Consider the following 12,791-nt stretch of genomic DNA (forward strand, 5'->3'; position numbering starts at 1 on the left):
CTTTTAGGTTTTAGCCACTCCTGGCTAAAGGTCGGCACCCTGAAGCCTTGGGCAGAATTTTCCAGACCTGTCGAAGTCAATGGACTTTTGAATGGCTTGCCTCATTTTCCAGCTCCACTCTGCTGTGACAGGGCTGGAAAATTCTGCTCGGTAACACAGACGTTCCCTCCACAGTTGCTGACTGAATCTGCCGAGCATTTTTCAGTAACTTGTTTCCGGTTTCCAGTCAGAAAGCTCCCTTCCGTACGTTGTATGTTGCACTTGTGCGTAATGTCAATACTGTTCAGTTAGCATTCCAGTGAGGGGTAGAATGCGCTGCTTAGCTTAAGTGATGGGGGGGTTTGTTCAGAAGGTGCTTCAGTAACAGAGGGACCTACCTGATCAGCCATCAGCTGCTGTTGGAGAAAGTTCTGTTTCTTCAAAAGTTGCTGCTTGAGGAAGGCTTGCGACGAGGCTTTGATATAATTGCTACCAGGATTATGATCCTATATTGAAGAAAGGAGAAAATTGCAATTAAGAAAGAACAGAATTTTACTTCAATCTTTGTTACTGGTGACTTTTAACAATCCAACCCTAAGACCATAAGACAGAGGAGCAGAATTAGGCCACTTGGCCCACTGAGTTTCCTCCACCATTCAATTATGGCTAATTTTTCTTTTCATCCCCATTCTCCTGTCCTTTCCCCATAACCTAATCCCCTTGTTAACCTATCTATCTCTATCTTAAAGACACTCAATGGCCTGGCCTCCACAGCCTTCTGCCGCAAAGAGTTCCACAGATTCACCACTCTCTGGCTAAAGAAATTCCTCCTCCTCTGTATTTAAAAGGACCGTCCCTTTAGCCTGAGATTGTGCCCTCTGGTTCCAGTTTTTTCTACTAGTGAAAAGATCTTCTTCACATCCACTCTATTCAGGTCTTGCAATTTCCTGTAAATTTCAATAAGATCCCTCCTCATCCTTCTAAACTCCAACAACTACTAACCCAGAGTCCTTAATCGTTCCTCGTACAACAAGCTTCTCATTCCAGGGCTCATTCCTGTGAACCTCCTCTGGGCCCTTTCTAAGGCCAGCACATTCTTGCTTAGATACGAGGCCCAAAACTGTTCACAATACTCCAAAAGGGGTCTGACCAGAGCCTTATACAGCCTCAGAAGTACATCCCGCTGCTGAGCCATGGCCTCAGCCTGTGCCACAACGCCACATGTCCAATATAATCACCAAAAATGGTGCTGAGCAATAGATGCAGGGAGGAGTGGGATTCTCCGGTCTTCCCATGTTGTTATTCATAGCAGGAGGCAGCTCGCCGTTCGCTGCCAGCAGAACCTCCTGATCCCACCGCTGCGATGGGAATTCCCATTGGATCTACTCCAGGGTCACCAAGAAACCCACAGCAGGAGTACGCCATCAGCAGCACCAGGAGATCCAGACAATTCCGGCCACTCTGGACAGGATTTTAACAACCTCGCTCAGGCGAGATGGTAAAATCTCGCCTGAGGCCAACAAGGAATTCCATTCTGCGAGCCTCAGCCGCCCCCAGAATCAGGGTAAAATTCCAGCCTATATGTCTATCTGGCTGATGTATTTGCTCCAGTTGATTATTGTTCTGCATGGGCATGTGTAAGTGTAAATGTAAGGTGCAGTGACAGCAATACTTTCAACTATTTGTTACAAATCCCAGGGTAAATTTTACCGGGGGGGGGATCTCTGACACCAATGTTGCTGAGCGGGTCCCCAGTCCGCCCTTGCCTGCACGCAGCAGGGCCTACTTGGCAATTTTACTACTCACGGACCTGCTGAATTCAGAAACCCTTGGCAAAGTTAGTAAGAAGCAAGACTTGAAAATTGCTGTGCTGAGTGTCAGAGGGGGAATCCACTTCCTACCTCCTCACCGGAGAGCTGTTTCGGGTCTTGGAGGCTGCTTTCCCTGCCCCCATGCTCTCTTCCTTGGCCCTCGGAGCCTTCCAGCACCTCCTCTGGGGCTGCTGCTGGGAAGCCATGTCTGCTAGCAGCCTCCTCAGGTGGCACCGGCTCACCCTGCTGATACAACGACCCGGAAGGCTGTGGGGAATCACTAATCGATCTCCCCGTGGGCTTCGTGGAGCACAGGCTCCCTTGTTGAGTGAGTTGACGCTTGCCCAATGGGAAGCAGCCAGTATTGTAAATTTGACCTCTCCACGCTGTATATGAAACTCCACCTCACTGACCTGGTCAGCTGCGACCGTTCTAAAGGTAGCTTGTGGTTGTATGATTGCTAAATTGCCACAAAGGTTAACAATATAGAGGGCGTGAGTGAGCCCGTGAAATCGTGTGCTGTTTCTTCGCAGTCACTGGATCCAAATCCTGGAATTCCCTCCCTAATGGCAACCCACAGCTTGTGGACTGCAACAGTTCATGAAGACAGCTCACCACCGCCTTCTCAAGGGCAACTAGGGATGGGCAATGAATGCTGGGCCGAGCCAACAACATCCGTGTCCGACGAATGAATAAAAAAAATTGTCCCCAGCTGGTTTCAACATAATCCCTACCGTTCTTGTGAAGTTACAATTCATTGGTTACAAATGCAAATTGTTCATCCAACACCATATAGGGATGGGAAAGGGTTTTGGGATCTCAGGCATGCCAGCGCCAATCCAAAAACAACAGGAAATTAAACTTGCTGGGGAATTCAGCCTTTTGGGAGGAATCAGCAGGAAATGTTTCAAGCTCGGTACAAAGTGTAAAGGAACAACGCCGATAAGATAGAGGAAGACTTTCAATCTACTGAGTGCTGCAGAAGTAATACTGCGTAACAGGGGCTTTCCATCAAAGGCCGAGGGAAGAAAGATCTTCATGTCAGGGGCCAGACTGAGTCTTTGCCTTATATTGACATTGTGATTTTAAAGAACAAAAGCGTTAACTCTTTGTTTCAGATTTCAAAGCAAGTAATAGAATCATAGAATTCCTAAAGTACAGGAGGCCTTTCAGCCCATCGAGTCAGTACTGACCATAATCCCACCCAAGCCCTATTCCCGTAACCCTAATTTACCCTGCTAATTCCCCTTGTCACTAAGGGGCAATTTTTGGCATGGCCAATCAACTTAACCCGCAAATCTTTGGACTGTGGGGGGAAACTGGAGCACCCGGAGGAAACCCACGCAGACACCAGGAGAATGTGCAGACTCCACACAGACAGTGACCCAAGGCTGGAATTGAACCTGGATCCCTGGCGCTGTGAAGCAGCAGTGCTAACCACTGTGCCACCGTGCCACCCCACGCCATCATGCCGCCCAGAAATAATATACAGTGACAAATTTTCCGAAGAGCTGTTGGCTTTATCTTCACCGCTCCCTTTGCCATGCATTAGCCCACCTTTTTTGTTATTAAATCTCTCCTGTCTTCCATCCTATCGCATTACCACCGCCCACCTCCCCTACCACTTGTTTTAAACCTATCACCTTTCAGACTTTTCCCACTTCTCATGAAAGGTCATCAATTTCTAACTCCATTTCTCTCTCTGCAGCAGCTGCCTGACCTGCTGGGTATCTTCAACATTTACTATGATGGTATTCCTATATTACAGAGGTAAAAATATACAGTGGGCATTTCTCCTCATGTATATTTAGCATAGATTTAGTGTAATTTGTTGGATGGGCGGAAGGGCCTCTTCCGTCGTGTATGACTCGATCACTCTAGACCTCAGTCATGGCAAATTTCACTATCCATCAATCTACACTAGGGTTAAAATCACGACCTGTGAGCCTACATTAGGGTCAAGGTCACAACCCCTGAACCTGCATTAAGGCAAAATCATAACCCATATCCCAACATGATAGAATCATAGAATCCCTATAGTGCAGAAGGAGCCCATTCTGCCCATCAAATCTGCACTGACAACAATCCCACTCAGACCCTATCCTCATTACCTCATGTAATTACTCCTCTAATACCCTTGACACTGGGGCAATTTATCATAGCCAATCAACCTAATCTGCACATCTTTGGACATTGGGAGGAAACTGGAGCACTCGGAGAAAACCCATGCAGACACAGGGAGAACATGTAAACTCCATACAGACAGTGACCCAAACTGGGAATCAAACCCAGGTCCGTGGCACTGTGAGACAGCAGTGCTAACCACCGTGCCATTGTGCTGCCCATATATTCAATTGTAGGTCATCTTTTGCTTCAACTGAAAATTAACGGAAGGAGAGTGTTTTTATTGATGTCCTATCAGCGCAATCAATTTTCCCCATTAGTTCAAACAAGGAAATAAAACTATCCTGGGGCATATTGCTTTACATTGTGAGTGAAAACTGGAGCAGATGGTTTAAGTTTCAATATTCCGGGATCAGTGAACAGGAAATGGAAACCTATAAATCTTCCAACAATCACCCTCCTAAGAACTAGGACAGAATTCTGAATCACTCCCCAACCCGGTGATTGATTGTCAAGCAGCCTGGGTTTAAATTTCAAACAATGCTTGGCGGTTAACTGTCACTCACCATCAACTGGTGTGTTCCCCATGGCAACACCTCTCCCATCCAATCAGCACTCTCTTCTCATACAGTAAAAAAGTTTGCTGATTTTCCCTGACATTGTATTCTTGTAAATGTCCTGATAAGTGCAGGGTGAAAAGCTTTGACAAAAAAGGTCTCGTTTTCAGCAATGCTCAAGTTCTGGACTGCCAAATGAATACAAGGAATGAGTCCGTGGTGCTTTGCAAAGTGGAACACACACATACACACACTTATCAAGCGTATCGTTCAAGCTTCCCCAATATTTGCCTAACGGAGAGCATCTGAGTTATTTCGATGATTGCTGCACGGGAAGCAAGGGAGGGAGAACAGGACAGAGCAATGTGCTGACAGTATTAGACAAAGTTAAAATGGGAGGAGGCTTGTATGGTGCATGAGCAGCAGCATAGGCCAGGCGAGCTGAATGGCCTGTTTCTCTGCTGTAAACGCTATATGACCAGGAAGCTTCCAAGTTCCATACCAAATCCCCAGTCTGGGAGGAAATGGTGAACATGACGTGGAGATGCTGGCGTTAGACTTGGGTAAAAACAGAAAGAAGTCTCACAACACCAGCTTAAAGTCCAACAGGTTTATTTGTAGCAAACGCTTCTCGGCCTCTTGGCTAAGATCAAGTGTAGCATTGACATGCTGCACTTGGTTAAAGTCATTGGGTTACATTTCTAGCTTCATTTGAAGCAATTTTTAAAAGCGGCATATCAGCCTTTTGGCTAAGGTGCAAATGAGATCAAGCCTTGGAGGAGGAGCTATGCCTACTCCAATCAGCTTGGATCATGTAAATCAAACCCAAAACAGGAGGTGAGAGCCCTGTCTTCTCAGCTTGGATTGGGAACGTCCCAACTTGTTGAGATTCTGAATTGGATTTGATTGGATTGGATTGAATTGGAATAAAGAGTAACAAAAAAGCCACAAGTCCTCCAACCCACCTGACGAAGGAACAGCCAGTTCTGAAAGCTTGTGGCGTTTGCTACAAATAAACCTGTTGGACTTTAAGCTGGTGTTGTGAGACTTCTTTCAGGAAATGGTGAACCCAGTTAGTCCGTCAATAGAGGTGATGTAATTGGCTTGGGGAAGGATAGAGAGAATAAAACGTCAGGCACCACACCCTGTTTTTATTGCCATGCACTGTGGCTTTTAGTGGAACAGCATGTATCTGGATGTTAGGGGTGAGGAATTGACTGTGATGCCGTTATAGTCAAATAGCCAGAAAACACACATGGTCACTTGAATAAATCCAGGGAATGTGCTGTTGAGATCCCACTCCACAGAGTATAATCCCCATGCAATTGACAATAACTTTCTCTTTTCTGCTTGGTTTTGTTGTCAAAACCCTTGAAAAAGAAAATACATCTTTTTTTGACTGAGATGTAACTAGGCTTTTGGTGATAATTTTGTAGTTACCGCTAAACATATTCATCAGCCCTTGCAAAGCTAATTTTATATTTGTGGAATGTCAAAATTTCTTCATGAGAAAAAAATTGCACATAAGTAAAATACAGGGTGCAATTGTCCCGACCATTTATGCCAAGTTCCCGCTGCAGCAAGCTGGAGAATTTGGCGACCAGACAAATCTCCGTTCACTGCGGCAGGATGGGAAAATCCCACCGACATGAATTCGGCTAAGATTCCGGCCACCATATTTTTTGAAGTCTGTTTATTAGCATCTTAGCTTCTACCTCAGTCTAATCAGAATAATTTCCTTTGGTATCTGCAAATTTAAATTAAAAGGGAAGATGATTAGTCCCTTTAATTCCTGTTTTGCTATCTGTGAGAATTCTTCAACATGATTGGCTGCTTACCCTGCTTGCTGAAATCGCCATTGCTGTACATTGCCTTGAGCTGGTGTCAAACTTAAACAATCGCAGTGACAAGGGGGAGAAAAACATGCCTCAAAAACACGAGGTCTTTCTCAAGGTCAGTGACAAGTACCACTGCTTTGACACTGAGTGTAAAATTCAGCCCAAGTTCTCTTAAGGAACAGGCAGTTCTTTTTATAGAATCATACAGTGCAGAAGTATGATTACTTCGGCCCATCTAGGTAGCCCTGACACATGAGAAACACCTGACCTGCTGCCTAATCCCATCTGCCAACACTTGGCCCATTGCCCTGAATATTATGATGCACCAACCCACTCCCCCCCCAACTCCAAGTCCACCACCCCTCCTCCCAGGTAGCGCATTCCAGACTGTCACCGCCCCCTCTGGGTAAGCAAGTTCCCCCCTAAATCTCCTGCCCCTCACCTTGAACCTATGTTCCCTCGTGACTGGCCCTTCAGCTAAGAGGAACAGCTGCTCCTTATCCACTCTGTCCATGTCCCTCATTATTTTGTACACCTCGATCAGGTCGTGCCTCAGTCTTCTCAGCTCCAACGAAAACAACCCAGGTCTGCCCAACCTCTCGTCATAACTTAAATGTTCCATCCCAGGCAGCAGCATCCTGGTGACTCTCTTCTGCACCTCCTCCAGAGCAAACACATCCTTCCTATAACGTGGTGACCAGAACTGCACACAGCACTCTAGCTGTGGCCTCACCAAAGTTCTGTACAACTTCAACATGACTCCCATGCTTTTGTAAACTATACCTCATGGCAAGTGTCCCATATGCCTTTTTACTACGGTACAAACGTGCTCTTCCACCTGTCTGGGTCCAATAATGCCAACATAGAGAGATTTTCAAGTCAATTGTCATCTCCCTCCCTGTACGGTTCTTAGGTTTGAAAACATGTCAAACTGCACTGTCACTTCCACACCTAGTCTGGCATATTCTACCACACTCATGACCTACGTGAACACCGGTAATGAAATGCCACATGAGGAAATAGAGCTTGCATTATTGATCAGGTCGTTTTTATTAAACATAGCTTTGGTTTCTGGACCCACATCAATCATCCTCCGTTTGTTGTTACTATGCTGGAAGTGTGTTGTGGTTATGTTCCTATTGCACAGGCAAATGGCAAAGCAAAGCCTTTGGGAGATTTGCTGTGTTTTATAACACGGAGAAAGGAAAAAAAAGCTGAATTCTTACTTTACCATTCGAAAGGTTGAAAATCGTGCGTAAGGAATCGTACGATCCAAAAAGAGAGCACCCTTTCCTGTACTCAATCTTCGAAAGTGCTGTTCAATATGTTCTGCAACCTTTCAGTGGTGGATATTTGGCACACACTGCCAGTGGAGGTGCTGGAAGCAGGTACATTAGCAATATCCAAGGGGTGTATCACAATTCACAAATGAATGGGTGGCAAACATAGAAAGGGCATATTGGCACAGGCCTGGTGGGCTGAACAGCCTGTTCCTGAGCCGCATTGTTTCTTGTTCTTTGAAGATAGCTCAGAATGTGACCATTAATAGCAGAGGCTGGAGGTGGAGGTATTTCACTTTATAATGAATCATACATTATCCTGGCCAATTTCCATAAATCAGGCCACATAACTAATCATTTTGTGATTCATTCATCAATTCAAGGTATTGTTTACAGTGGGATCAAAAGAAGTAGAGTGGGTGGGGGGGAAGGGAGGGGTTCAGTGAGGGGGAATGTGGATTAATGATCTCAGTGCTAAAACTTCCTCTCCCCCCTGCCTCCCCCCGCCCTGCTCACAGCCCTGCAATTCCTTTTCAGCCTTCAAATATTGATGGAATTCTCTTTTTTTAAAAAAGTCAGCAATCTGCTTCTGCCAGTCTTTCAGGCAGAGGATATATGTCTGGGAATAACACTCACCTGAATACATCAGGCAGTACTCTATAAGAATTGGGTTAGAAACACGTTCCCTAACCTTCCCTGTCAGGTTGCCTTGTTGCATTTAATGGTTCCCGCCTACTGTAGCAAAAGTGTGTACATCTGTTTTTTTTAGAAAAAGAGGCGTATTTGGAATAATTTCAATGCATACCTCTAGGGCACATTAAAATTCTCATGGATTTACCATCTCAGGGAAAGTGGAATAACAAATCCTTTGATGTCTGATTCCCGGGTTTGATTCGCATCCAGCTCTACAGTAACTTAATCAAACTTAATGCCAAAAAAAATCCCTTTTGTTTCAGTGTTTAATTTCTCTGGGGGCGGGGGGGGGGGGGGGGCCAAGAGAAGAAATTGCAAGAGGCAACAGGAAAATCAGGGCAATTTGTATTAATCCCTCCCACTCCTGCAGAGTTACAAAGATCGGCCACCAGTGGGAGCTGCTGCCTCTTATTAAAACAATGTCCTTCAGAAGTGCTCCACTCGAAACAGTTTTTGATCTGAGCGGCATGTTTTAATGGGGGAACTGGAGAGTCAGATACATGGAATAGTTACTGAATGAGATAATCCTCTTTCCTTGGAAACATCCCAGTTAGTTTCCTCGCCGTGCAAGACAAAACGAAAAACTATGTTTCAAAACTTCCAGCAAACCTTCCAGGAAAGATCTTAACGAAGGGGAAAAAAAATAGCAGTCCACATTTAATCTAACCCTTAAACACACAATGCAAAGCTTAATAGGTCAGTCAGACTATAGCTGGGCCGACTCAGCTGACGTATGATGATAAAGGACTGTGTTACATCTTTATTTACAAAGCTACAAAATTATGAGAGGCACAGATAAGGTGGATAGTGGCAGGCTTTCTTTCCCCCGGGGAGGAAAAGGGTCGACTACAAGAGGGCACAGGTTCAAGGTGAGAGGGGATAAGTTTAGGGGAGACATGCAAGGATTGCTCTTCACACAGAGGGCGGTGGGTGCTTGGCACGCGATGCCAGTGGAAGCAGGCACATTAGCAACATTCAGGTGCATCATGGTGAACAAGAGGCAAACGGAGGGTTAGAAACCGTGCAGGCTTGGGGTGGGCCTGTTCCTGTGCTGTCTTGTTATTTGTTCTTTTAAGATAGCTCAGAATGTGACCATTAATAGCAGAGGCTGAGTGGAGGGGGAGGTATTTCACTTTATAATTAATCATACATTATCAAGGCCAATTTCCATAAAATCAGACCACATAACAAATCATTTTGTGATTCATTCATTAACTCAAGGTATTGTCCACACAGTGGGACCAAAAGAAGTAGGGGGGGTGGGGGGAAATGTGGATTAGTGATAGGCTATGGAAAATGTTATCCCTATCCCTCTCCCGTTCTCTATATCTATGGCTGTCTGGGTAGGCACTGTATTATTTACCACATTTCCAAACACAGCACCGCCTCAGTGTTTCTTGACAGTGATGTAATGCGGATGGCTGCAGCACATGTTTCATTATATTGATCAATAATGGCAGCCCACAGCAGCCTGTGGTCATGGGGCTGGGCAACTGTTGGCCAGTTCCGAGACAAAGAGCAGATTAGAACAAAGGGGGAGGAAAAACGGAAAGTCAGTGCTGGGAGCAGAATGGGAAAGGCGAGCCACTAAATAAGAGGGGAAAATATATTCGGCCCCACAAAATAAATATCCTGAGCGAGCTCGTGATTTTTATTTTTTTTAAGAAGAAAGCCAACGTGCCCCTTTCAGTCGATCAGCTGTTAGTCTGAAATGACTTTGTGTTTCTCCACAAAGCAAGGCAGGGCTGTATGTGCACAGAAGGACAGAGCTGATCAAATAACCTCCCCAGGGTGGCACAGTGGTTAGCACTGCTGCCTCACAGCACCAGGGACCCGGCTTCGATTCCTGGCTTGGGTCACTGTCTGTCTGGAGTCTGCATGTTGTAACCGTGTTCTGTGTGAGTTTCCTCCGGGTGCTCCGGTTTCCTCCCACCGTCCGAAAGACGTGCTGGTTAGGTGCATTGGCTAAATCCTCCCTGGGTGTACCCGAACGGGCGTCGGAGTGTGGCGATTTTCAAAGTAATTTCATCGCTGTGTTATATGTAAACCGACTGGTGACACTAATAAATGAACTTGAAGAAAGCGGAGTGAGTGTGTCTGCTACATCACCAAAATCAAATCTGTGGCAGAACTTGCAAAACAAAACTCGAGAGAAAGTGAAAGTTATAGGGGAAAGGCAGGGGAGGCTACATTGTAAAAGTTCACCTGTTTAGCACTTGCCTGCCCCAGCGGTCAATGGAGAGGATGTGAATGGAAATTCCAGAGCAGATAATCTCAGGAACTCAGTCAGACAAGAAAGTCCCCTGTTATGATGACAATGCCCCTTTAAGAACCATGTGTAAATATAGCCCAGAACAACAACAATTGCGATTCACATATCACCTTTAAATTCGCAAGACTTCCCAAGATGCTTCACAGGAAGCTTCGCAAGTGAAATCTGGCACTAAGCCAAATTGATTGGACTTTAACCTGGTGCTGTGAGACTTCTTACTGTGTTTACCCCACTCCAACACCGGCATCTCCACATCATGACTAAGCCATTCAGGCAGACAGGTCAAGAGAGGTCAATTTTAAAGAGCGTAAGAAGGATAGGAGAAGCAAACAGGTTTAGGGAGAGTACTCCACATCTTGGGGCCTGGATGGTTGCAGATGCAATCACCAGTGGTGGAGTGATTAAAACTGGGGATGCTCAAGAGGTTAAAATTCAAAAAGTGCTGATACCTTGGAATGTTGTGGGGCTGGAGAAGGTTAGAGAGAGATGGGGAGGGAGTGTGGGATTTCAAAACAAGGCTGGGGATGTTAAAGCAGAAGAGAAAATGCTGGAAAATCTCAGCAAGTCTGACAGCATCGCGAAGGAGGGAAAAGAGCTGATGTTTGGCATCCAGATGACCCTTTGTCAAATCTCTGACTTGCTGAGATTTTCCAGCATTTTCTCTTTTGGTTTCAGATTCCAGCGCCCGCAGTTATTTGCTTTTATCCAGTGGGAATGTTAAAAACCAGAACATCATTTCACCAGAGGCTAACGTAGGTCAGTAAGCACAGGGGAGTGATGGGTGAAGAGCTTTGGGTGCGAGTTACGACATAGACTGCAGGGATCCTTATGACGACCTCAACTTCTAATTCATATCGAGTTCAGCTCCCCCTCTTACTGAAGACTCCAAACCCTTCAAGGAAAACCGCTCTGACTCGGGAACCACCGTGTCTCTGAAAGAATAAATACTTCTGAGGAAATGGGATGAAAATTCCACATTTACTCATTCAAGTTCCAAGAGACTGGGAGTTTCTTGTTAAATTTCATCCCAGCACAGGATCAATCCTGCAGCAAGCTGTGACAACTCTGACTATTTCCACCTCATAACGGAGACTGGGACACCTTCATTTCGAGGGAGCTGGGGTTAAATCAAATAATCACAGTTAGCAACTGAGATCTGATTTGCAGTGGTAATGTGGTGACTCCAGACCACTCAATCTAGGCACCAGTCAATCTTGTTTAACGTTTACACGGCGGCAAACCTCGCCTTTTTCGATAAGTCACCTCCCTGCGGAGGGTAAGGATGTGGAAAAGCAGCCGGGAGTGTGTTTGACTGATTTTGGAGGGGGCGGAGGGGTAAGAAAGGCCGGGTCTGAGGGCCTTAGCAGCAGCAGAACAGCTGAGGCAGGCAGTGAACACGAGCGATGCTGTAGAGGTGGAAACAAGCATCTCGGGGCAAATATAACACTGAGGTTGTGAACAGTCTGGTTCAATCTCAGGCAGTTGCCAAGGAGAGGAATGGAAAATCGGTGGCAAGGGAGCAGGTTTTGTGAAAATAATGTCTTCAGTCTTCCCAATATTGAGTAGAAGGAAATTTCTGCTCACTGAACAGAACAATCAGGTAGAAATCTGGTCAAAGAGTCCTTGATGGTCAACTGAACTGCTTCAATGTTAACATTATTAGTGGCACTCTAATACTGACTCTGCTCAGACTGGAGTTCATTTAAAAATGTTAATTTGCTAATGTAAATCCCTCATGTATATACATGGCACCGTTTGCCACTGGCCTCAACCCAGTACATAAGATGCCTTAATGTCAGCAAGGTGACTTATCGAAAAAGGCAAGGTTTGCCGCCGTGTAAACGTTAAACAAGATTGACTGGTGCCTAGATTGAATGGTCTGGAGTCACCACATTACCACTGCAAATCAGATCTCAGTTGCTAACTGTGATTACTTGATTTAACCCCAGCTCCCTCGAAATGAAGGTGTCCCAGCCTCCGTTATGAGGTGGAAATAGTCAAGAGTTGTCACAGCTTGCTGCAGGATTGACCCCGTGCTGGGATGAAATTTAAAGAGAAACTCCCAAGCTCTTGGAACCTCAATGAGTAAATGTGGAATTCTCATCCCATTTACTCAGAGGTATTTATTCTTTCAGAGACGCGGTGGTTCCCGAGTCGGAGGGGTTTTCCTTGAAGGGTTTGGAGTCTTCAGCAAGAGGGGGAGCTGAACTCGATATGAATTAGAAGTCGAGGGGACA

The 12,791-nt window shown here is 45.6% G+C and overlaps 1 protein-coding gene across 2 annotated transcripts in view; it reads right to left on the reverse strand.

The window, feature by feature from the left end:
- Positions 1–12,791, reverse strand: part of LOC145342340 (mastermind-like protein 2) — a 136,888-nt gene that overhangs the window by 11,865 nt on the left and 112,232 nt on the right. For both annotated transcript variants that reach the window (XM_080187846.1, XM_080187847.1), the window contains exon 3: positions 378–485. In XM_080187846.1, coding sequence (XP_080043972.1) covers positions 378–485 — 108 coding nt within the window. The remainder of the gene's footprint in view (positions 1–377; positions 486–12,791) is intronic.

This window comes from Carcharhinus amblyrhynchos, chromosome 4 (genome assembly GCF_965287045.1).
Source record: "Carcharhinus amblyrhynchos chromosome 4, sCarAmb.v2.hapA, whole genome shotgun sequence".
Taxonomy (NCBI): Eukaryota; Metazoa; Chordata; class Chondrichthyes; order Carcharhiniformes; family Carcharhinidae; genus Carcharhinus; species Carcharhinus amblyrhynchos.